The 27650-nt window shown below is 40.0% G+C and overlaps 1 protein-coding gene across 1 annotated transcript in view; it reads left to right on the top strand.

The window, feature by feature from the left end:
- PHC2 (polyhomeotic homolog 2) overlaps positions 1–27650 on the top strand; it is a 2832203-nt gene that overhangs the window by 1638849 nt on the left and 1165704 nt on the right. Inside the window, 1 exon segment of the mRNA XM_044063043.1 lies at positions 2662–2739. Coding sequence (XP_043918978.1) covers positions 2662–2739 — 78 coding nt within the window.

Below are 27650 nucleotides of genomic sequence, written 5' to 3'. Positions count from 1 at the left end.
GCATCATTTCTACGTTTTTTGAGGGAGTGCATCTGTCTGTCTGTCCAACTGTCTACTACATTTGTTGTACAGCAGTGTAACTATCTACCTTTGAATAACAGGGCCACACTCTTCTTAGATGAAAAATCAACTCATTCCCTCCAGTACATCTCTTTTGATTGTGCACCTTTAACTCCTAGTGGGCGTGGCTTGAGTCTTTAAAAAATAAAGTTATCACCTTACAATTCTAACAAATACTCATTGACATAGGTCAAATATCAATACAATTGTGTTTGCCATCATGTATGCTTCAAGATAAAATATTCTGATACCTCGTATAGGGCATGGTTTTGGAATTATTAATGCAAATATGAACAAGCAATATTTGACGCCTAGAGGTAACTGCAGATGCACCTGGAGGTGTCACTCGGATGTAATGAGTTGGGAAACTGTCCTCCTCTCCCAAAAATAAAATTAGGTACTTTTCTGTTAACGGGGCAACAGCTGTAATTACATATTCATATTTGGAATACGTGCCTAGTTCTGAAGGGCTTTCTCACCATTCTCACTTCACATTTTCAACACATGCTCCTTTTTTTTAAATGGGTTTGTCAACATTGTCTGTGTGTTTACTTTGACAGATATGCCTCACACCATGGAAAACAGCAACACACTGACCCTTAAAAACCAAAAAAAAACAACAAAAAAAAAACAGCAGGACTTAGTTGACATCAAGCACACATTTTGCCTGATGCACCCTTAATGGTTTGTGCCCATTTTCAGTTTCCATTTTCAGCACATCTTCCTATTTATGAAAGTCCTTTGCCTACACTGTCAGTGTGTGCATGTTGACACATATGCCTGACAACTTTGAAAATGTTAATACACTGACCCTCAGCAATCTGCAGATATTCTGAAAGAGGAGGACTTCCGTACCTTCTCCCAATAAACCGTGTGGGATGTACACCCTATTTAGGAAATAAAATGGTGTCTTTCTACAACTGCCTGTGTAAGTGCCACTGACTTGGGAGGAAATCAACAAACAACACTCTGACAACAAAGCCAAACTGAAATTCAGAATAGGTTCATAGGTTGGTAATAGGCTATCGGCCCTAGGGCCTATAGAAGCCTAGCCATAACAATTCCCTGGCTGTTTCTTCCCACACTGTTTACTTCCCTGGACCCCTGTCTAGCAGGACGACTGACGTGATCCCTGGGGCGAATTTCCTTTCTCCCATCCAATCATCAAGGTTCCTTTTGAAGAGGGCCAAAGCGGTGCTCTGCTTGACATTATGAATACACCAATAAGAGAGGCAGGCCTGTGTTGCGTGGAGAAATCAGTAGTACTCTGAGAAGAAAGCAAGAATGAAAGCCAGGACAGATCAATAAAAAAAGCATTCGTAACATGTGAGCAAATCAATAGTAGTCTGAGGATGACGACAGGCTTAAAACCTGAACAAAGTAAGTGGCACTGACTTAACATGAACTGCACATTTTGCCTGCTGCCCCGTTAACAGAAAAGTACCCAAAATTACTAATCAAGGAGCCTAGCTACACACTTAGAGACAGAAAGAAAGACAACATTACCCTCATTAGACCTTGTTTTAAAATGTCCACAGTAGAAAGACCCTCATTAGACCTTGGTTTAAAATGTCCACAGCTGAAATAGCTATCAGCTAGACCCATCTGTTTGAAATCAGCTACCTGCATATGTGAGGCAGTAAGAGACACTTTAGTTATTTAGAAACAATCCAAAAGAGCAATGGTTTATGGAAACAAATGCTCTTACTTTCAGAATAGTGGCTAGTTCTTGCATTTCATACTATGGTCGCATGTTCTTGTAAGGACATAATTGTAAGAAATGCCCACTGTTTGAGCACCTACCTTAACCATACATACTGTAAATAATGACACTTGCATTTGTAATTGCAAAATAACATACAAATATATTCTGTCTTGACTCTGTTGCTATAGTATGTACAGCTCTGTGTATTCTTTTCCTTATGTATGTGTTTGTGCCTTCTTGCACCATGGTGCCCATATCACTGCTGAAAAGAGTCTGTCAGCCAGTCCACTTACAGATTATCCAATTGAAATAAAGAAAGAAAGAAAAGAAATCTGTAAATTGTACAAGGTCACACCAAAGTTAAAGGAAGTAGACAGTCTGTAAAAATATTAATATTTTAGTACAGTCTGTAGTGACTTTTGCTTTGCAGAAAACCTACTTAAATTTGCTGCCTGTATATATATATATATATATATATATATATATATATATATATATATATATATATATATATATATATATATATAAACTAGCTTCCGGTACATGACTGTTTTAGTGGTTATGAGTACACTTTAATGCTGTATTTGAAAGATGGTTTACTGTGCACTCTATCTGACATTATGAAACTCCACATAGGACAACAATTAAAGAGTAAAATGTGTTTTTCATATTATTCTGTTATGTGTCTTTAGCAGTGGTACAAGTGTGCATAATGCAGTGTAACAATCTGTCATGTGTGTTTAACATTCAGGTGTTTAACTGTTAATGAAGCAGGGTTTGCATTTTTAGAATAACTAAATTAAAAATGTAATGAATCTGTATTTAGAATTTGTCCTACTGCCTTTAGCAGGAAAATAAATACATTGCCTAATACTTTTTCATTTTCTGTATTAAAGGCCAGTTTGGCAGTCAGCAGACAGGGGCCCTCGTCAAATGGAAATGTGTCACAGCAGACCGGATCGCAGCAAACTACAGTAAGTGAACGTGTAGTATGAACAGTGGTTCTATTCCTTCCCATTCCTAGATAATATGGAGTGAGTTGACTAACAAACTTAAAAAGAATGTACTATATACCAAGAACATACTTCAGTGGTAGTTAGAGCAGCGTCTCCAGAAGGTAGCATGATAATCTTTTTATAAGTCAAAGCCTGCTGCCTGGAGTGCAGAGATTTTCATCAATACACAATCAAGTGATTAATCAGACCAGGTGTGCTTTATGTTCTAACATTTCTAGATCTGTCACTAACACACCACTGAATTGATTTTGCCTCATATTTTTGCCCTGACCTCTAGAAGATTTTTGATTTTATGGTAAATCATTGAGAATCACAATCAGTCAGTAATCCCAGACATTAAAGTTTCATACTTCAGTCTGTAATTCCAGACATTAGAGTTTCATACTTAAGTCTGTAATCCCAGACATTAGAGTTTCATACTTCAGTCTGTAATGCCAGACATTAGAGTTTCATACTTCAGTCTGTAATGTCAGACATTAGAGTTTCATACTTCAGTCTGTAATGCCAGACATTAGAGTTTCATACTTCTTGTTGTTCACAAAATGGATGTTTGTACATATTCTGTTGTTCTGTTAATTTTGTAAGTGACTTAGAGTAATGTTTAAAAAATGCCTCAGATTTTGGGCTTGTACCCCTCCCATTGTTTTTGTCTTTGCCCAGAATTCTTGAGCAAACAAGCAGAGTGGTATGGTTACTAAAGAAGGAAATGAGAGAAGAATTAGACAAAACGGTATACATTCCAGTTGTACAAAAATTATATCTACTTTATTTATTGCTTATCTGGCAAGCAGGTTAATGGGCGGATTCATTTGAAGAGTTCTCAGCCTTTACCAGATGTCATTTATGTCCCACAGTGCTCATGTTCCACTACTTGTTGTGTGCCCTGAAGGATATTTCCTGCCTTGAGTAACACTTTACCTTGTGAAAGATGATAGACACCCACATACGTATCGTCTATCATTCTGTATCTGCGTAGGCTACAAACAGCCTGTCTCTGTACCCTATATAGTATGTACAAACCAATAACCTAGTATTGCATTACAAGTGACCTTTGTCTTGGGATTGAACCCAGGATCCCCCCCCCCCCCACCTTCGGTGCAGTTGTTACTGCCACCGAACCATCATGGAGTCTCTAGGCAATCAGTTACCAGGTCTCCCCCAAGAGCAGATGTTTCAACTTACAAATAGGTAACCACTACAATGATGTGGGGGGGGGGGGTTTGTATAATGCAGGCATTCAGTGCAGTATAAACCAGTAACATAGTACTGCATTAACAACTGAACAAGAAATAAACTGCTGACCCTTGATGTTCTTCGTGTTTCACTGTTGCAGTCATCACATTTGGGTTATCTGCTTGCAGTAGCCCTCAGTCAGCCTGATTAGGCTTGGGTCCTGCATCGGTTGCTGTCCCTTCTTCCATGACGTCAGGTCATCAGGGGTATGAAACATGCAGCCAACGCCATTACATCAGTCTTTCTTGCCGTACGGTGCCCGAAGCAGAAGCAGTTCACAAGTGCCGGTCGGCCGACTCCTGAAATTTTCGTTTTCGAGTTATCTGCTTGCAGTAGCCCTCAGTCGGCCTGGTTAAGCTTGGGTCCTGCATCGGTTGCTGTCCCTTCTTCCATGACGTCAAGTCGTCAGGGGTATAAAACATGCAACCGATGCCATTACATCAGTCTTTCTTGCCGTACGGTGCCCGAAGCAGAAGCAGTTCACAAGTGCCGGTCGGCCAACTCCTGAAATTTTAATTTTCTAGTTTCAGAACCGAAGTCTTCAACTAAAGCTAAGTACCCCATTGGGGAAACTTTTTCTTGCTCCTTTCCGATGTCAGTAAAAGTTAATATTTGCATTTCTTGTGGAAAGCAAATACCTCACAAAGATTTTAATTCGTACTGTATTCCTTGCCTAGGCCCTGATCACAACGTACCTTGTTGTCGGTTTTGTGCTTTATTTAATCAATGCACTATTCATCGTCGGTATATTTTCACCTCTAAATATTTCGGTTTTCGGTTCAATTATCCAGAAATGTCATCGGTAAGTCATCCGACTACTGGAATTTTGAAAAAATGCAAAGATAAAGACAGAGACAGGCCGCCTAGGTCCAAAGCTGCCACCGATGCTTCTCCTAAGCCAGTTGCCAGTTCGCTGGTACTCAGTGAGGCACTTTCGCAGTCCCTGATACCCGCTACTTCTGATTCGCAGGCCTCTACTGAGACCCATTTGGAGTCCGGAATGCCGCGAGATGCTTCAACTGTGGAACCTGCGGATGTCTCTACCTTGGATGGGTCCGGAGCCGCTGTGCAGGCACCGGCTGCTGAGGGTGTATTCAGGCCTACAGACTTGCATATTAAACCGACGCCTCCTTCTTCTTTAAGGCCTAAACCTCGAACCATGCCTAGTAAACTGACGCCCAGGCCGCATGCTCAGGCCTGTATGCCTAAAAAACAAATGATAAGGATGGCTGAAGATCTTATAACTTTAATCAGGGGAAGCCAACCACCCTCTTCTAAGAGGCCTAGGACTGAAATTGTTTATGAATTTTCTGACCAGGATTCTGATTTTTCTGTTTCTTCTGATGATCTGGATTTACCCTTATCTACTTATGAGGATTTTGATGCAGAGGACTCTAGTCCCTCTGCTTCCCCTCCAGAGGATTTTTCTTTTGGTGAAACCTTGCACACTCTAAGGGAACATTTCCACTGGGAAAGCCAGGATTTTTCTGATTCGAAAAAGAGGCTTAGGGATTTCTTACTCTTGCCTCAGTATAGCCTTTAGCTATATCTCGTGTACTAGACATTGTTTATGATGCCTTTTTGGAATCTAGTTTGGCCCCTGATTCTTTGCCTCCTGCTCCCAGAAAACCTGACAGATGTTACAGGGTTCCTGATTCTCACAAGTTCCTTTTTAAAAATACTATTGCGGATCCAGTGACTATTTCACAGGGACCCAAGGGCATTAAGGCCTCTACTGCCAAAAACCCTACCCCTTCTGATAGGGATTCCAGGGCGCTGGATAGATGGGGTAAGAAGGTTTACACTTCTGCAACCTTGGCCATTAGGGCCTTAAACTGTCAGTTTCGTATGTTAAAGTATCAACAACATATTATTGGATTACTTAAACAGAAAATTATGTTGATTCCTGACTGTGCTGAAAATAAGGAATTACAGGATTTAATGCATTCTGCTGAACAGGTTGGAAAACATACTTTGCAATGTGGGTTTGATTCTTTAGAAGCCTCTTGCAGGGCTGCTGTCACTGGATCTGTACTCAGAAGGCATGCTTGGCTTAAGGAGCAATCTTTGCCTGATCATGTTAAAGCTAAACTGTTGGATGCACCCTTAAATCAGGAATGCCTGTTTGGCAACAAAGCTGAGGAAGTTCTTAAAAAGATGGGAGATAAAGCTAAATCTATGCAAACTGTTAAAGATTTCTTACAAGTTCAGCCTCCAAGATTTAGTAGGCATTGGACCTCTAAGAACTGGTCCTTTCTGGTTCCTTCCAGGTCTTTTCAATCCAAACCCAGACACAACAGAAATCTCAGGTTTCAGTTCCAGGGTATGCACAAGACTAAGCAGTGGAGGGCTTCTGCTTCCAAATCTGGGAGTAGTAAGACTCCCCCCATGGAAAACTGTCTCAATGACTAGATTTTAAAATTTCCAAGCACTTCTCAACTGAATGCTCCTTTAGAGGGAAATATTGGCCTGCAGGCCAAAAACTGGGAACTCATTACCCAGGACAAATGGGTTTTAAATATAGTGTCCCAAGGATACGGATTTCACTTCCACACATTACCAACACCAAAAGGTTGGCCAGATCTACCCCCAAATCAGTGGGCAGAGGCTCAAAAGCAAATATTCTCTCTTTTAAACATAAAGGCTACTCAGACTGTACCAGAAGAGGAAAAAGGACAAGGTTTCTACTCCATACTTTTCCTAGTACCCAGAAAAGACAATTCATGGCGTCCTATTCTGGACCTGTCTACTCTAAACACCTTTTTGGTGATTCCAAAATTCAAGATGCTGACTCTTCACCAGTTGCTTCCTATGCTAGGAAAAGATGCCTAGATGGTAACACTCGATTTAAAAGAAGCATACCTGCACATCCCAAGCAAGGAGTATTGCAGAAGATACCTACACTTCAAAGCAGGCTACAATCACTACCAGTTCTCCGCACTGCCCTTTGGCTTATCTACTGTGCCCAGGGTATTCACAAAGTGCCTAGCCCCAGTCATCGCATTTTGCAGGCAAAGAAATATTCAAATATACCTATACCTGGATGATTGTTTAATTCATGCAGAAAGCCAGGACATACTTTTGAATCATCTGACCTTTGTACAAAGGATGCTAACTTGTCTGGGATACACCATAAATGAAAAGAAATCACACCTGGTACCCTGTCAACAAAGCATATTCCTGGGAGCAAGCTTGAATACAACTTCCCAGATGGCTTTCTTACGCCAGAGAAACAAATTCATTTGACAACCTACTTCAAACAGTTGGCTACAAGAACCCTACTATCTGCAAGGCAAATACTACAAGCCTTGAGGTTCATGGCCTCCTGCATTCTTCTGATTCCATATGCAAGACTGCATATGAGGAAACTACAATGGTATCTAAAAAGCCTATGGTGTCAACATTCTCAGGATCTAGAAGCAATGATTCCAATCATACTTTGCCTACGCCTAGAGTTTCTTTGGTGTGCAGAGGCCTGCCACCAAAACAAGGGACTACCTTTCACATCACCCTCTGTCGCCCAAACCCTAACAACAGATGCATCAGATTATGCATGGGGGGCTTACCTGACAGGTAAGTGCATTCAGGGCAAATGGAACCCAAGTCAAATGCACTTGCATATCAATCAAAAAGAAATGTTAGCTGTACAGCATGCTCTGACAGCCTTCAAGGACCACATTCTTCCAGGACAATTAATGGTAAAGACGGGACAACACCACTGTTATGTGGTAAATAAACAAGCAGGGGGGTACACATTCTTACCCCCTATGCAGACTAGCCATGGCATTGTGGAACACAGCCCTGAGCTACCAAGTGCATCTACAAGCTCAGTTCCTGCCAGGAAAACTAAATACACTGGCAGACGAACTAAGCAGAAACCTCATGGACCCACATGAGTGGAAGCTGGAACCAAGGATTTTCAACATGTTAACAAGCAAATGGGGGAGCCCAGATATAGACCTGTTTGTTTCCCCCCACAACTATCAATTGGATACATTTTGCACAAGGACTCCCCACAAACAAGCTTGGAAAGTGGATGCTGTGTCTTTCAGCTGGAAAAACCTATCAGTTTATGCCTTTCCTCCTCTGCCTCTCCTCTCCAAAGTACTACTAAAGATCAAACAAGACAAACCAAGGATGATTTTGATTGCACCAGACTGGCCATGCCAACACTGGTACCCCCTCTTGTGCAGTGTGTCACTGTTGGCACCATGGCACCTGCCTCAGACTCCTACCCTATTGTCTCAGCAGTATAACCAGATTCTGCACCCTCAGCTTCATACACTGAACCTAGCAGCCTGGCTAATTAAATAATATCTCCTTTACCATCCCTCAGTAAACCAGTGATGGATATCATTTTAGAGGCAAGGAGGCCTTGTACTAGAAAATCTTATGCTGAAAAATGGAAAAGATTCTGTGCCTGAAACCAGTCTCAAGGGATGAGCACAGCAGTGCCCAATTTACCTCAGATTTTACAATACTTAACTGAGATGCTTCACAAGGGCCTGTCTTTCTCCTTCATCAAAATTCACGCCTCAGCCATTTCAGCTCATTATAACACAGAACCTCCCCTCTTCTCTCATCCACTGCTTAAACAGTTCCCCAGAGGGGTTAAAAATCTACGGCCACCCAGGAGAGCCCCAACTCCAGCCTGGGACCTTAACTTTGTATTGGAAAAGATCACCCTTCCTCCTTTTGAGCCAGCTGCCACTGCAGATTTAAAATTCCTCTCTTGGAAAACAGCTTTCCTTTTAGCAATCACTTCAGCAAGAAGGGTATCTGAATTACAGGCCCTCATGGCAGTGGAGCCTTTCCTCATCTTTCATGCAGACAGGGTGTCCCTCAGGACCAATCCCTCCTTCATACCCAAGGTGGTATCCAGTGTGGCTCTTAATCAGTCCATTCATTTGCCAACCCTCTTTCCTAACCTGCAGAACAAAGGGGAACAGATACTGTACTCCTTAGACGTGCACAGACAACTTAGATTCTACTTGGACAGGACTAAACCTCAAAAGAAATCTGACCAACTGCTGGTGACATTTGCTGCAGGGGCAGAGGGGAAGGCTATTTCAAAACAAACCATTTCCAAATGGATAGGCCATTGCATTCATTTCTGCTATAAGCACCATGGAAAACCTATTCCCACAGGGGATCAGACCCCACTCAACCAGGGCTGCATCTACCTCTACAGCCTTTCTCAGAGGCGTCCCTAGCAGGGACATCCTAGAAGCTGCTACCTGGAGTTCAGTACATACTTTCCCCAAGCATTACCATCTGCCAATTTTCTCTAAATCCAGAGCTGGATTTGCCACTGCAGTCTTGCAGGGCCTTATAGCTGGTCCTAATGCTATCTAAATTCCTCCTCCCATCCTTAGCTTTGGGAATCTACCCAAATGTGATGACTGCAACAGTGAAACATGAAGAACATAGTACAGTTGTGTACGCTTACCATAAATGTAGATTTTTTTATTTTATTTTATTTTACATTTGTTAACCGGGGGTGTCTGACTGAGCCGAAAAGGCCCTTTTTCAGCAGAGGCCTGGGGAGAAAAGCTCCACAAAGAAAAATTACAGACACATTTAGTTATTTAGACATAATCAGTATACACACAAATTACAAGAGACATGTTTTACAGTGGTATGCGGCACAAACAGTTACAGTGGAGAGAACAATCAAAAAAGATATTAATTTTAAAAATAAAGGTAAGTAATAGATTTGTGGTGTACAGCTGAACTTTGGAATGTAGGTAGAATACATACATAGTACACAGGTACAGTACATACATTGTAGATTAGCCAGTGTTTGTGAGTAAGATTGAAAACTATTATCAATTGCTCTAGATTTAGTATGCATATGTTATCCGCTTTCACTAGCCTGGGGAGCAATCATGGCACTGCCAACTTTGCTTGAGATGTTGCCTGATGAGGTCTTTAAAGGAGGTTTTGGATGATGTGTTTTGAATGCTAGTAGGGACAGAGTTTCATTTTTTAGCCACCGAACTACTATGTAGTGCATCTCCAAAGCTATTGTAGCTGTTGGTGACTTCTAGTAGTAGTTTGCTTGATGATCTAAGAGGCCTTTTGGCTGAGTGATGTTGTACTAAGTTTTGAGGGCAGGACACTTATTGGGAGGTAATAGATAGAATGACAGAGGCAGAGCTGATTGTAGGTTAGGAGGTTGGGCAGTTCAAGCCAGTGGAGCTGTCTCAAAGCAGTACAGTGATGAGTTCTATATGAGCAATTTGCAGCAAAACGGGCAATTCTGTTATAGCAAGCTTCCATTTTGCTTAGTTCAGTTTTGTTGAGATTAGTCAGAATGGGAGATGCATAGAGTAGGGTGGATAGAAGTTGGGAGCGAGCAATGGCTGATCTTGTGTTGTTGGTAAGAAATGGTTTGATACGGTAGAGTGACCCCAGTTTGGCATGTACTTTTTTAATAGTCAAGTTCAGATGACTATCAAATTTTAGGTGGGAGTCTATGGTTATTCCCAGTAGCTTAGATGTTCGAGTGTATTCACTGTTGCAGTCCTGGTTACCCTCCCTCCAGCCCCCTTTCTTCTGTTGGCTATACCTCTACTCTCCTTTACTATGCTCAAAAGCTTTTTGGTGTATTTGCTTTTTTGTTGGAGGTATAACCTTGTATATTTATAGATTTAATTGCTTCCCATTAGGGGGGCACCTGACATCTGGGGCAAGAAAAACTGATGTAATGGCGTCAGCTGCATGTTTTATACCCCTGACATCATGGAAGAAGGGACAGCAACCGATGCAGGACCCAAGACTTTGTTAATCAGATCGACTGAGAGCTACTGCAAGCAGATAACCCAAATGTGATGACTGCAACAGTGAATACACTCGAATATCTACATTTATGGTAAGTGTACACAACTGTATCTTTTGGTCATAAACCCAGGACCCCCCCTTCCCATTCTTTGTTGTCACTGTCACTGTCCAGTGAGGAATCTGTAGGGAGCTAGCCATGACTTGACCCCAGGTTCCTCTGATGTTGTCAGACCACATTCTGATTATAAACTGGACAAAGGTCTTGCATTATCTTAAATCTGGGTTCACCCATTATTATTTTAGATATTTCTTTATAGGTTCATAGGTTCATAGGTTCATACTAGGCTATTTGCCCTAGGGCATTTATAAGTCTAGCCAGAATGTGTTTGGCTTTCGCCACCCATTTTAAATTTATTTTGCTATGCCCTTTTTCGAGGTTAGTATACTGTGCCTCTATCTAACAGTGACACAGAAGTGATACCCGGGGTAAACCTATGATCTCCCATCCACTCATCAAGATTCCTCTTGAAGAGAGTCAATGAGGGACTCTGCCTAACCTGGACTGGGATTTTATTCCAGAGTGAAGGAGCCTCTGGGTTATGAATCTGTCCCTCCAGCATGTCCTATTTATTTCAGTGCTGAGGTTCAAGTCTCTCGGCGTAGCTCGATGGGATTTGGATTTTCTGAGGTTCAGCATGTCCATTAATTCCGGGTTGGACATGGCTTTATACGTCAGGCACAGATCGCCTCTGAACAGGCGGTATGCCACTGAGTAGAGCTGGAGTTTCTTTAACCGGGCAGCATATGGCATCTGTTTGAGCCCTTTGATCCTCTTGGTGAGGTACTTTTGGGGTCTTTCCAGTTGCTGCAGGTGTCTGGTAAGGTACATCCCAAAAGGGCATTGTACTCAATTATGGGCCTGATGAGGGATGAGTAAAGAGGCACGATGACCTCCCCTGATCTAGATGTGAATCCCTTCATGATTAGGTGGGCTATATAAAATGTTTTTCTAACCACTTTGGCCACGTGGTTGTCAAATGAGAGATTGCTATCAACTTGGGTCCCCAGGTCCCTAATTACTTCTTCTGTACTTAATGGATTTCCACCTATGTGGTAATTTGTGGGCACTTTGTTTTGCCAAAGGGATGACTATACACTTTTGGCATTTAGCTTGAGGCCATGGCACTGGCACCAGTTGTCTGTTTATATGAGGCCCTTTGGAGGATGCTTGTGTCGGCTGGAGAGTCGATTATGGCACCCAGTTTGCAGTCATCTGCGAACTTGGACAGCCACAGTCCTTCCGTGTTGGCCTGTACCTCCAAGAAATATATACCGAACAAGAGAGGTCCCAGGACTGAGCCTTGTGGGACACCACTTGTAACTGGTTTGAGTCTGACATGGCTCCAGCAATTCTAACCATGTGGGTTCTGTCCTTGAGCCAGTTTGCAATCCATCTAGTGACATAGGGTTTATATTTAAGCTGGTGAGCTTATCTATAATGCCCGAGTGGGTATTGTATCGAAGGCTTTGCGAGGTCCAGGTAGGCTGTGTGGACCACCTTCCCTCGTCAATGGCCTTGGTGACTGTTTCAAAGAAATCAACCAGGTTTAAGAGGCAGGATCTGCCCTTAACAAAGCCGAACTGGGTAGGATCCAGTGTTTGTAGGTCCCCAATATCTTTATTTATGAGGTCCATGATGATCCTTTCCATAGCTTTGCAGACGAAGCTAGTCAGGCTTATGGGATAGTTTCCAGGATCCGTTGAGGCACCACCTTTATGGAGAGGGACCACTGTTGCTGTACGCCACTCTTTGGGCACATATCCTGTAGTAAGGCTGAGATTGAACAGTAGTTTTATGTTTGGGTTTAGCTCTTCTTTGAGTTCATGTAGGACGAGCCCGGGACACCATCTGGTCCCATTGATGCTGTGTTTTTGCTTTGGAGGGCAGCTCTTACCTGAGCATCTGAGATGTCAGGGGCAGCACTCTGCTGGGATAGATATTTGCCCTTTTGGTGGGGGGGGAGAAGTTTGCGCTGAACCTGTCAGCTAGGATGTTGGCAATGTCTGTGGGTTCGGTGTATTTTTTGTCATTTTGGACTAATTCTGAGCATATCTGGGAATTACCACCCAGGTTCCTAACATAACTAAAGAAAGCCTTGTGATTATCCTTAGTGTCTTGTGCAATTTTTCTCTTTAGCCATTCTTAAGAGGGGTTCTTTATACCAGTAAGCTGTAAAGTGTTAAAGTATATTCCATTGCACATTTCTCAATATCCTCCGAGTTTCTATCCTGCTTACTGTGCCCTGTCCACATTTACTGGTGTCTCCTGAGGTACTATCAGTACTTTCATGAACTCAGTCTCTATGAATACTCTTGGATTTGCTCATTTTAACCTTTGTTTTAATCTCAAGTTATTCTTAATGCTTCCATTTTTAATTACTGCAGCTACCTAATCACTGTGTCTGTAATACTGTAGAATGTTTACTGTGGTGAGTCCAGAGGTTTAGTCTTGTCCTTTTCAGGTTTCTCCACATAACCTTTTGTTTGTCTTAAAAACATTTATTTTTTTTTTGCTAGGCTAGCTATGTTTTTAATTTGCCCAGTGCTTACACTAGTCCAGGCAACATGTTTAATGTTTAATCCATCTCACAATTTCATAGGATAGTCCAACTTTATAACCTAGTTGGCTATGAGAAACTATGCCACAGTCATCTGTGTCAGAGTTTATTTATACCCCTTTTAATAATAAGTTCATAGGTATACAACGACCGGGGCTTTTATAAGTCTGGCTGCTCAACCCAACCCAGTTTGTCCTCATGTAACATGGGCATCTGTTTAAAGGGACATGTTAGTAGGTTGCTAAAGGTTAAGTGGTTAGGGGAGTATGTTAGGGAATAATAAGTGTCAGCCTCTGTCTATCAGAAACATAGGACCATGACCAGGGGAGAATTTTTGATTTCCCATCTAGTGGTCTGGGTTAAGTTTGAATAGGGTTAGGATTGGACTCTGCTTTACATGGATTGGGAGCCTATTCCAGAGTATGAGGATCCTTTGAGACACTTATTTGCCTTGCCAGGATCTTCTGTTTATGTTGCAAGCAAAGTTTAAACCCTTAGATCTACTGTTTCTTGTGCTATTCATTTTGTGTATGTGCAAAAAGGCCATCACAGCTGGATATTGGTATGCCTTATATGACAGGCATACATTACCTCTCAGTAACCTGTAGGTGACTGAGTATAAAGACAGGACTTTAAAGCAGTCTGTATAGGATAATGTGTTAATACCCTGGATGCTCTTGGTGAGGAACCAATGCCAAAGGGGGCATTGTACTCAAAGATGGGTCTGGTAAGAGCTGAGTAAAGTGGTACTGTAACTACCTTGGACCTGAATGCCATGCCCTTCTATAAAAGTTGGGTGACATTGCATGATTTTCTTACTACTTTGGATACATGTTGGTCTAAGGCCAAATTACTGTCTACATATGTTCCCAGATCCCTAAGTACTGGGTCAACTCTTAGAGCTGTCTTTTCAATGGATTAATTAACCTGGGTGAACATTTTCTCAAAAGGCACTGTAATGCACTTGTTGACATTGAGTTTTAATCCATGGCTTTGGCACCAATCTTTTGTCTGTGTCTCTCTTGCAGGATTTTAGTGTCATGGGGGAAGCTATGATAGCTTCCAGTTTACAGCTGTCTGCAAACTTAGTGACCCAGAGGCCCTTGACATTATCCTTGATCTCTGAGAAATAGATGCCAAATTGGAGCGGGTCCAGCACTGAGCTTCAAGGTTCTCCGCTGGTGACTGTCTTTTCGTAGAGGTGGTCTTACCAATCCTGTCTTCTTGAGTCCTATCTGAGCTAGCTGGCAATCCAGCAAATTATGTAGGGATTTATGCTTAGTTCAGTGAGTTTGTCAACAGTACCTGAGTGGGGTATTGTATCAAACACTTTAGACAGATCTAAATTGGCAGCATGACCCATTTTCTCCTCTTCCATTACCTTGGAGACCGTCATAAAGAATTCTACCAAGCTAAGTAGGCATGACTTTCCTTGGACAAAACCAAACCTGGCTGGGTCCTTTGTATTCAGTTGCCACTGTCTTTGTTGATCATTTCTGTGATAATTTGTTTCATGGCTTTGTTTACTGACTTGTCAGACTAATGGGTCTGTAGTTTCCAGGGTCAGTAGATGGTCCACTCTTGTGAAGAGGAATAACCATTGCAGACCTCCATTCATGTGATATGTAGCCTGTTTTGAGGCTGTTGTTGAAAAATGACTTAGGAGATAATCGGGATGCTGTTTGGGCCCATTAAGGATGTGTTTTTGGCCTTAGCAAGAGCAAAAATGACTTGCTAATAGATAGGAGAGTTATCCTAGTAGGGATTTCACAGGAAGTGGCATATAAGCAGTGGGGGTGAAGTTACAGCTGAATTTGTCAGCCAGCAGATGATGACGCAGTGGTGCAGTGGTTTGTGTTGTCGCCTCACAGCAAGAGGTTCTCTGGTTCGATTCTTGGCTGGGTGCCTTCTGTGTGGAGTCTATATGTCCTTCCTGCATTTGTGTGGGTTTCTCTGCTGGAAATGTAGTGTCCTGTTGTCTTGCCAAGGAAGTGATAAAGCTGTCTTTTCTTATTTTTAGCACTATCTGTATGTGTTTCTGTATAATGCCTTCTAAGTTTATATAGTACTGTTGCTCATATGACTTCATGATACCACAACTGGTCTGCATACCTGACATTTTTCTTTCAATTTCATTGCCTTTTATTTAAGGATTTGTAAACTCTTTTATTGAATACATACCCACAAAACTGACTTTATTCTTTGGACACATCACTATAAGGATGGTTCAATGGTATATCCGTAGATTTTGGTTCATCCATTAAAGTCTATGGCTCCATCTTCTCACTATTCTTTTGATGATGTCACTGAGGGATGACTTGGACAGATGTCATTGTAAGCAAAATGACAATTTCTCTTAACAGTTTTGTTAAAAAGAAAACATCAGAGGCTCAGAGCTAAGTATGGAATACTGGGAAGGTATAAAGTCCATCTCTGTAGGCACCACATGCTATAGTGCAAAATATAAGTTACAAGCTGTTCCTGAATAGAAGTGTAAACACTGCACATATATGATAAAAACATAACTATATAAGTGCAAACAACAAGCAGAAAATACAGCAATAAACCAATTGTAGCAGAAGAGACAGGTGATTATATAAATTGTCCAAAAAAATGATAAATCGATCATAAGGCAGCTGTTTTAAGTTTCACCTCTCGGTTAAGTTAATCCTCTTAAAAGAGGTCTTAGACTTGTCTGTCGTAATTAGAAAAAGCAATTGGCTCCACAGATATCTTGTACTACTATTACTTCTCTTACAAGCACAACCCTAGAGTCAGCACTCTGTGAGTCTCATTTATTTTAGCTACTTACAGTTTAACATTCTGCTTCAAACAGCTGTCAATCAACTTAACTTATGCTCCAAATCAGGGGTAAATTTCTCTAAGCTTCATCCCTCCTTCCTTAAAATATCCAATCACTGTCTATCTAATCCAGCCACCCTTATTTATAATTTTAACTCATCATGTCGAGAATTTCCTGATCCAGTCTAACATGTCGTCACAATTCCACTTCCAAATAGCCCTCATCCTAAGGAATGTAAAGATTACAGGCTAGTTGCCAATCAATGCCCCTTAACAAAAATATTTAGAAAACTAATCTACAAACATCTGTTCAATGCATCAGTCACCAGTGGAGTCCTACTGGGGTTATGTGCCAGGACCTCTCCTTTTTAGCATCTACTTCACTGAAGTAAAAATCAATACCAAAGGGCTGTGGCTACTTAAGTCTACAGACTAGAAGCAGACATTGAATTCCCAAATGTCTTAGCCATCCTACAGGAAGGGTATGTCCAAATAAATAACTAATGCCAACATCATCGACTGAAACTAAATAGAAAAAAATGCATTATTGTATCCTTTGGGAAGTCATCTACCCTGGGGAACTAATGCACTGGCAATATTCGCTTAAGAGTCAGTTAAGTTGTTTGGTATTTGCAAACTTATGAGGACATTAATTTAACATTCGACCAATATGTGTCCACTGTAGTAAGAAAGTACTTCTGTATTTCACAGCATATAAACAAAGGGATTGTGTCTACATCTAGGGATGTCATTGTTCCCCTTTACTCAGCCCTCATTGGGCTACTCATTGAATATAATGCCCCCTTTGGCATGTATCTGTCCAGACACATGCGACAACTGGAACACCCACAACATACCTTACTAAAAGGATACAAGGCCTACACAATATGTTGTATATGGACTGACTAAAAGCCCTGTCACTATACTCGATATCCTACAGACTTGTCAAACCTACATTTAAAACTACAATTGGAGAAAAGGCCTATTCCAAGCTTAGACCAGCTTTTGTAATCAATTGCCTGTAAATGTAAGGAAACAGGACACTCTTGAACAATATAAATTGAAACTAAAAAAGCACCTGTTAAATGAGTCTGTTTTGAAGACATTGTCTAAAATTTACACTGCACATCTTTCTAGTGCAGTACTACAATGTTTCATAGGTTCATAGATTTGCATGTGATGCTTTCTTTAAGTAGACCACATAAGTCAGCAGTACATATTACATAAATGTTAATTTGGTTAACTATATAACTATGCACAGTGTTGTGTATATCACTACTTCAGCTATGAAGTAAATAAACTTCTGCATATGATATATATCTTAGTTGTACAAGTCAGTTTACTGCATATAATATGTTATGTGTTTATTTTTTTTATTATTGTTGTTAATTTCCCCTGTGGGCTCATACAGTGGCTGAAAAAGGTCTGTCAACCAGTCTGCCTACCTGGTTATCAAAGTAGATAACTTGGACCCAGACAGAGAGAAAGGCACACTTGCCCATTGTTTCAAATGGGTTTATATCACATGATCGAAAGCTATCAATATCGAAGCTGAAAACATCGAACTGGCAACCTCAAAAATGGAAAACATCGAACGTGAAAAAAAACCCCCACTAAACACCCAAAACAACACAAAAAACACTCTATCCCCTGCACCCCCCCCCGCTACTTCAATATACCAACTCCGAGATCGCACTACAGTGGAGTAAAGGGAAATCTTCCCTTCCCGCACTCTATGGCGATCTCCGCTTTACGTTTCAATGTTTTCTGTTTTCGAGGTTGCAAATTTGAAGTTTTGAGCTTTGAACTTGTCAACTTTCGATTTTGTGATATACACCCGTTTCAAATCTGGTTCTGGGAACAGCTAATAGCCTCTCACTTAATGACATATATGAATGTTCAGGTACATAGGGCATCAACAGCTCTTTTAAATAGAGGGGCCCAAACACAGAGTATTTAACAATTAAATAATAAGATTGTAAACACAGGGCTAGGTGCAATAGACAGACAGACCAGATTGCTCACTGCTACAGTAATATGGCAATATTTAAAAAATAAAACAAAAAAATATTTGAAAGATCCAGTCTGGACTCTGACTGTGGAACACTACATGTGCTACAGGGAAGCAAGCTCCATATCTAAGACCCTCTGATCAAGAGGACTGCAGTAGATGGCAGAGCAGGTACATGAATAATGGCCACTCTACAGAAGGAATTAGGTGCTTGATCTGTGATATTTTTCACATAAGAAAAAACAAGCTGCAAAATGATATAACACAAAAACTTGGTAGAGAAAACCACTTTATAAAGCAAAGCTTTTGGGCAGAACCCTTCTTCAATACTAAAACATAGCATCAAACATTTCACACTTTAAATACAGGTCATCAGTCACATGATCAGCAGCCAAAAGAAATCATGTGACCACAAAAACAAAATAAAATACAGAGTATAAAACACAGAATGTAAACATATTATAAAACTTTAGAGCATAAGAGTCTATCCTATATAACATACATAATTCATGAACAATTACATCACAATTTGGTATTTTGTAGTTTAACTAGTATCGGTTTAAGGCTAACCATACTGTTCAAACCTGGTGGTGAATCAGCAGCAAGTCTCAATATCCATTCATATTCCTTAGTCTCTAAATGGTTATTGATATCACCATCCCTTAATGTAGGATATACAATATCAATCACCCTAAACTTAAGTTTATGTTCATTACCAAAAATAGATATATGTTTATACAAGGCATTCTTATCGTAGCATCTCCTAATCTCCGATTTATGTTCAGTAATACGCTCCTTCAATTTACGGGTAGTCTTACCCACATAAAACGAAGGACAGGAGACACATGTAGCCAAATAGACCACAGAAGATGTAATACAAGTGGCTGATACTTTAAACTTAAAAACATTACCATGAGTGGGATGTATAAAAGTGTCACTATCATTACTAATAATATCAGCACAACACATACAATTAAAACACTTAAAGGTGCCATAGTTCACTGAAAAGGGTACATGCATGGATCTACTAAAATCCTTGTAACATAACATGCTCTTAAGTGTCTTCATATTTCTATATGCAAAGCGTGGTTTATCACCCAAGATAGCCTTCAACTCATCAGAGGCCATAAGGATGGCCCAATTATTAAATATAATTTGTTTGATAAAACCTGACATTACATTAAATGAAGTAACATATCTAATGGCTGTCTCAGATTTATTCCTTACATAGTCATTACTTGTACCAGCCAAACCTTCTAAAAATGTCGGTTTCAAGTATGTCTCTCTATCATCACATTATGTTTCAAACCAGATAGAAGATGCTCATCATATCCACTAGATATAAAATCTTTTATCATATCCTCCAATTGCCAGGAGAAAACAGTGTCATCAGTGTTTAACCTGCTTACTCTACTAAACTGAGACTTAACAATGCCTTTAAATATATGTGGCGCATGCATGCTACCAAAATGGGTGTATCTACCAGAATAAACATCTTTCCTATGTAAACTAGTATGTAGAACGCCTTCATGCATCTGTAACCTAACATCTAAAAAAACTATAGTGTTATCAGATGTTTCCATTTTAAATTTTAAAAAACTCGTAGCTGAATTCAAAAAAGTCAAAAATTCATTTAACTCATCCAATGTACCACCCCATATCATAAAGCAATCATCCACAAAACGTTGGAAAAGCAAATTTTATCAACAAAAGGATTACTTTCATTATATATATGATTCTTTTCCCATTGGTAAAGGACCAATTTGGCATATGTGTTGGCTACCGAGGTACCCATAGCTACCCCAGTAAGCTGAAGGAACAGAGTGTCATTAAACAAAAATATATTATTTTTCAATATTACATCCATAAGACAGCAAATATTTTCTATGTGTCTGATATTTGGACTAGGTTGTGAGACTAAAAATTCTCTCAACAATTCAAGCCCAATGTCATTTGGAATGACAGTAAAGAGGGAGGTAATATCTAGTGTTACAAAATAATATTTACACTTATCTAACGCATCATTAATACTATTGTGCCATAACTGCAGCTTACACAATAAATCTGATGTATCCCGTAAAATAGTATCACAATGAGGCAAGTAAGGTTGCAACTGTCTTTGTAAATATAAAGAAATTAGTTCGGTTATCCAACCGCCACCTGACACAATAGGTCTCATCGGTGGATTCACCATAGATTTATAAATTTTAGGGATACCGTATAGATGTGGAATGACAGGGCATGGAACAGTGAAATAATGAAACAGATCTAGACTAATGTCACCATTCAGCTGTAATTCATTTCACATAGGTAATACACTTTCTGACCTCTAAGGTTGTAATAGTCTTAAATGCTGTGCTGTCTTCAAGTAATACAGACACTGCTGACATATAGTCAGGCTGATCATGTGACTGATGACCTGTATTTAAAGTGTGAAATGTTTGATGCTATGTTTTAGTATTGAAGAAGGGTTCTGCCCGAAAGCTTTGCTTTATAAAGTGGTTTTCTCTACCAAGTTTCTGTGTTATATCAATTTTGCAGCTTGTTTTTTTCTTGTCTGATATAGTTGCTGCCTTTGGGCATTCCTATAAGGGTCTATCTCGCAGCCTTGCTAGCTCTGATATGGCAACTTTAATGAAAATGAACTCTGCTAAGTCTCTTATTAACATTGAGATTAATCCGTTACTACAGTTTGCTGAAACAGAATGTCCTGCTACTGGGAGTGTTATTCCACCTGCCTCTGAGAACATTGCTGAGTTTAATAAGGCTCTGCAGTTGCTTGAAAGGAAAGTGAGTGCATTCAAGCATTTACAATGGCAACGCTTTAGTTTCCTGGCTTATGTGGAGAGAGGAATTGTCCCACGAGGGCTGAGAATTCTAAAAATGCCCTCTTATGGCAACAGTTACCCAGAACTGTTGAAAAAATGGCAGCAGCTTAATATTAAGCTGAGCTTGGACTACATGTGTTTGATGAATGACTTTTTTCTCACTATAGAGGAGGACTTCAGAAAAGAAATCCTTGCCTTAGAAAACAATATAGTGGAAATGCCTGTTTTTCCTACTATGGTTGATAGTTATCAACAAATGCTTGATAGATTGCAGGCATTTGATTGTCGTATGGAAGCGACCAAGAAACGGAAGCTAACACGTGACATCAGTGATTTTCAAAGAGGTAATATCTTTTCTTGGCCGAAAACAGACCATATTCCTTATGCTAACCATAAAAAAGTTTTCCAAAGAGAGGCTTTGGATACTTTAGATGATTTTCATGAGATAACACCAGCTTTGAAAGTTCCATTAAAGCTGGTTATGGAAGTGGCGCCCCCGCCGATATTACAGGATGAACCTGTCCAAGTGACATCATCTCCTCTTGCAGCATGCTAGTACGCATTCTGAAGTGAAACAGAAACAAGATGGCAATGACAACGCCGTAGCTGCTATTGGGAAGAAGTCTCAACAGCTTACTATTAATATAGCGCATAAGCGCTTTCACCTAGAACATCCTGAGTCCGTTATGGAGAGGTCTCCGAAACAGAGAGGATTGCCAATGGGGCAGGCGATAAATTCAAGTAAACGAAAGAGTGAGAGCCCTTTAGGGCTGAACAAAATAAGCCGCAAATAACAAACGGTACGTTGAATTTCTCTAAGTTTACTCTACAGGAAGCCCATTTTTCTTTCCTGTGTAAAGGGCTTAACTATATACCTACCAGCAGTGACAGTTTGGTGTCTGCGCTCACAGACTTGAAACTATTTTCTAGAAATGTTAACCTGAGACTTTTGTTTGGTGACTCTGTTACTGTCGTAGGGCAGTGTAAACGACGTAGTACTTTTGTACCAGTTAGTGTACCTATCGTGAAGGCATTTCATGACATTTGTGAATCCCAAATTAGAACTTTATACTCTAATAATGTGAAGAAAAGGACTTATAATTTGACTTTCAATGAATATAAAGCGCTAAAGAGTTTACAATTATGTGATGATGTTATTATTAAGCAAGCAGACAAGGGTGGTGTGGTTGTTTTGATGTACCGAAATGATTATATGTCAGCAGTGTCTGTATTACTTGAAGACAGCACAGCATTTAAGACTATTACAACCTTAGAGGTCAGAAAGTGTATTACCTATGTGAATATGGTCATTTATGAATTACAGCTGAATGGTGACATTAGTCTAGATCTGTTTCATTATTTCACTGTTCCATGCCCTGTCATTCCACATCTGTACGGTATCCCTAAAATTCATAAATCTATGGTGAATCCACCCATGAGACCTATTGTGTCAGGTGGCGGTTGGATAACCGAACCAATTTCTTTATATTTACAAAGACAGTTGCAACCTTACTTGCCTCATTGTGATACTATTTTACGGGATACATCAGATTTATTGTGTAAGCTGCAGTTATGGCACAATAGTATTAATGATGCGTTAGATAAGTGTAAATATTATTTTGTAACACTAGATATTACCTCCCTCTTTACTGTCATTCCAAATGACATTGGGCTTGAATTGTTGAGAGAATTTTTAGTCTCACAACCTAGTCCAAATATCAGACACATAGAAAATATTTGCTGTCTTATGGATGTAATATTGAAAAATAATATATTTTTGTTTAATGACACTCTGTTCCTTCAGCTTACTGGGGTAGCTATGGGTACCTCGGTAGCCAACACATATGCCAACTTGGTCCTTTACCAATGGGAAAAGAATAATATATATAATGAAAGTAATCCTTTTGTTGATAAAATTTGCTTTTTCCAACGTTTTGTGGATGATTGCTTTATGATATGGGGTGGTACATTGGATGAGTTAAATGAATTTTTGACTTTTTTGAATTCAACTACGAGTTTTTTAAAATTTAAAATGGAAACATCTGATAACACTATAGTTTTTTTAGATGTTAGGTTACAGATGCATGAAGGCGTTCTACAAACTAGTTTACATAGGAAAGATGTTTATTCTGGTAGATATACCCATTTTGGTAGCATGCATGCACCGCATATATTTAAAGGCATTGTTAAGTCTCAGTTTAGTAGAGTAAGCAGGTTAAACACTGATGACACTGTTTTCTCCTGGCAATTGGAGGATATGATAAAAGATTTTATATCTAGTGGATATGATGAGCATCTTCTATCTGGTTTGAAACATAATGTGATGATAGATAGAGAGACATGCTTGAAACCGACATTTTTAGAAGTTTTGGCTGGTACAAGTAATGACTATGTAAGGAATAAATCTGAGACAGCCATTAGATATGTTACTTCATTTAATGTAAAGTCATGTTTTATCAAACAAATTATATTTAATAATTGGGCCATCCTTATGGCCTCTGATGAGTTGAAGGCTATCTTGGGTGATAAACCACGCTTTGCATATAGAAATATGAAGACACTTAAGAGCATGTTATGTTACAAGGATTTTAGTAGATCCATGCATGTACTTTTTTCAGTGAACTATGGCACTTTTAAGTGTTTTAATTGTATGTGTTGTGCTGATATTATTAGTAATGATAGTGACACTTTTATACATCCCACTCATGGTAATGTTTTTAAGTTTAAAGTATCAGCCACTCGTATTACATCTTCTGTGGTCTATTTGGCTACATGTGTCTCCTGTCCTTCGTTTTACGTGGGTAAGACTACCCGTAAATTGAAGGAGCGTATTACTGAACATAAATCGGAGATTAGGAGATGCTACCATAAGAATGCCTTGTATAAACATATATCTATTTTTGGTAATGAACATAAATTTAAGTTTAGGGTGATTGATATTGTATATCCTACATTAAGGGGTGGTGATATCAATAACCATTTAGAGACTAAGGAATATGAATGGATATTGAGACTTGCTGCTGATTCACCACCAGGTTTGAACAGTTTGGTTAGCCTTAAACCGATACTAGTTAAACTACAAAATACCAAATTGTGATGTAATTGTTCATGAATTATGTATGTTATATAGGATAGACTCTTATGCTCTAAAGTTTTATAATATTTTTACATTCTGTGTTTTACACTCTGTATTTTATTTTGTTTTTGTTTTTGTGGTCACATGATTTCTTTTGGCTGCTGATCATGTGACTGATGACCTGTATTTAAAGTGTGAAATGTTTGATGCTATGTTTTAGTATTGAAGAAGGGTTCTGACCGAAAGCTTTGCTTTATAAAGTGGTTTTCTCTACCAAGTTTTTGTGTTATATTTTTCACATAGACATTAGATGACCGATAACCATACATCTGGTTGTGTAATGTCAGCATATTGTCGAGAAATGCACCATGATCTTTAATGAAAACTGTGATTATTTCCAAAAAAGATAAGAAGGTTAGGTAAGGAATATGTGAAGAGTCAATGTTGACATGCACCTGAATAGCCTCAGTTTTAGTAGGAGTAACCATACAGTTGACCATTTATCACCCCCTAAAGACTGAATCCCGACAAGAAGAGGTACAGCTGGATAAAGACTGTGTAGCAATGTTACTGGATCCCTCTAACTTGAATTATTCACCTTAACAGCAGTGTGGGCATTATAAACAAAGAAAGGGACAAAATAGAACCTTATGGCACCACACATTCCAAGGAATTTTACCCCAGATGTTATTCATGGAGAGTTAGATAAGAGCTGAGGGGCAACCCACTTACACTCCTGTAGAGGCCACAGTAAGCCTTAAGATGATCTATTAAGATCCTGTAATCAGACGTCATAAAAATTGCAAACTCAGGTTGGACCAAGATAAAATATAACCCTTGCCAAGAGGAGGTCATTAGCAACCCAGAATGCAGTTATTTGAAACTGTTCTCTCAGCAGCCTTACACAAAAATGGGAAGCAAAATACAGGTAAAAAATTGTTCTGTAATGATTTAAAATAGGGCTTCTTGGGAACAGGTAATACTTTTTTAAGGAAGATGGAAATATACCATTTTCATAGAAGCCTATATAATTTACAGAATATTCTAATTTCAAGGATTCCACGCAAGATTTAAGTAACCTGGTCTGGCCTTGACCCAGTCTATGCAGCATACAGCAAACAGCTGAAACTGCATTCAGAACATTTTCATAGGATCACATGAGGTTACTAGGCTATTGGCCCTGAGGCCCTTTTAAGCCTAGCCAAGAGTTTAGCCCATGTTTAAAGAAGGCAGCACCCAAAGTCCCTGTCCAGCAGGGACACAGGTGGAATCCCAGGGGTGTATTTTCTGTTTGTCATCCAGTTATCCAGGTTGTGCTTAAAAAGGGAAAATGAGGTACTCTGCTTGACGTGGAGAGGGAATCTATTTCACAGATGGGGAAGTCTCTGGGACACAAATTTGTCCCGCCAACAAGTTAATTTGATATCACAGACCAGGTTGAGGTCATGCGTATGGGTTACTTGAGTGGAGCTTGACTTGCGGATATGCAGCAGTCCCATCAAGGCGGGGTCTGAGATTGCTTTGTATACCAGACAGAGGTCACCTCTGAGGAGTCTGTCATAGTCAGCATATGTAAAGTTAGTTCAAGAAATAAATGGCTGATCACCTGAAATCCCTGTCTCTTTCTCTTTACTCTGTATCATACAGACTTCTGTGAGGTAATCTTTACCTGGTTCTGTGAGGTAATCTTTACCTGGTTCTGTGAGGTAATCTTTACCTGGCATAAAAGGCATTCCTGGACCCTGTTTTGTGTATCTTGCACATCTGCAAAACAAACAGTATCAGAACTACTAGATTAAAAGACCTATATTTTGCTTGCAGCATAAATAGGACATGTTGGAGAGACAGATACATTTCTCAGAGAATTCCCATCCCCTAGAACAGGTTTCTTATCCATGTGAAGCAGAGTTCCTTCCTATCCCTATTTAATCTCAACTTAGGCCAATGGATGGGTAATCGAAAATTCACTCCTGGTCTAGCTCCTATGTCTCTAATGGACAGAGGCAGTTACTAAATCAACCAATATAAATCAAATATAAATCAAATTTAATGGTCACATTTGGGTTGTACGGCTAGGCTTTTAAGGGCCCTAGTTGCCATTAGCCTTGTATATACCTATGAACCTGTGACTTTATCAGAAACTGTTGAAACACACTGAACCATGTCTTCCATGAAAGTATGGTCAGCTGACATTTCTAGTATTGTACTGTAGGAGAAATTACAGTGTTCTTCAAAAGTTTCTGATGAAGAACTTTGAATTAAGCTTTGTTTTCAAAGATACCACTGTCCAGGATGCCTTCGCTATCCCATTAGTGAGCACCAGCACTCTTGAATAGAGAACATCGATATCTGTGCAGTGACTGAGACCTGGTTCAAGGCTCCAGAGAGCACCCCTACATTACCAGGCTATAACTCATACCACACTTTTCGGCCACCTAACCTGGACCGGAACATCAAAGGTGGATGTGTGTCCATATTCATTAAGGATATCCACATCTCCAGGCTAGTTGCTCAGCATAATGCATCTCAGGTTATCCAAGTGCAACTAACTCTGGGCAAAACTGCAATCCAAATTGTAGCTTGCTACAGATCCCCCACCATGCCCCAGGATTCCCACTCCTCTTTTCTTGATATACTGGAAAATATTAGGATTCAACCAAACACCCTAATAATGGGCGATTTCAACTACCCCACCATTAACTGGGAAAGCTACTCATGTACCAACTCCTTCACTCAACGCTTTCTGGAATTCATAAATTCCAGTGCTCTGGATCAACTTATCCGCACCCCCAACAGAGGCAACAATATCCTAGACGTAGTCATTACCAACATGAGTGACCGGTGTTCCATACCTGAAGTCATCTCCTTGTTGGTCAGATCAGACCATAAGCTAATCACCCTAGATATCCACATGCCGCCCCCACCCCCATTAAGGAAATCACAGTAAAAACATTTCTCCAAAACCAACTTCATGTTTCTTAAGACAGAAGTGGTGAACTTCATGACATCCATGCAGGTGGATAATACAGTTATGACTGCTGAATCCTACACAGATGCACTCTGTAAGCACTTTCACAAGTGCATGGATTGTGCTATCCCAAACAGAACCAATATGCTATCCTCCAAAAAAAGGAAGCCAATCTGGTGGTCCCCTGCCATAAACAAACTCTACAACAGAAGGAAGAAACTGTTGCAAAAGAGAGTAAAATCCTATGAGTGGAGGAGTTCCCTGGGCAGCCTCAGTAAGAAGCTGAGATCCCTTATAAGATCCTCCGAAGCTAGCTACGAAAACAAAATTACCACTGATTTTAGGGACAACCACAAAGCATTCTATAGCTATGTCAAGAATCTCAATGGCAACACCCAGATCTGCTCTGAGTTACAGCACAACAGCATGAAAATTACAGAACCAACTGATATTGCCAACATCCTGGCAGATAGGTTCAGTGCTAACTTTACCCCTCTCTCACCCCTTAAAGGGCCCATATCTATACAGGAAGAATGCAAAGTCCCTGTAA

Source organism: Protopterus annectens, chromosome 2.part1 (assembly GCF_019279795.1).
Source record: "Protopterus annectens isolate FY-2018-M chromosome 2.part1, PAN1.0, whole genome shotgun sequence".
Classification (NCBI taxonomy): domain Eukaryota; kingdom Metazoa; phylum Chordata; order Ceratodontiformes; family Protopteridae; genus Protopterus; species Protopterus annectens.
This window is presented reverse-complemented; position numbering and strand designations above follow the sequence as displayed.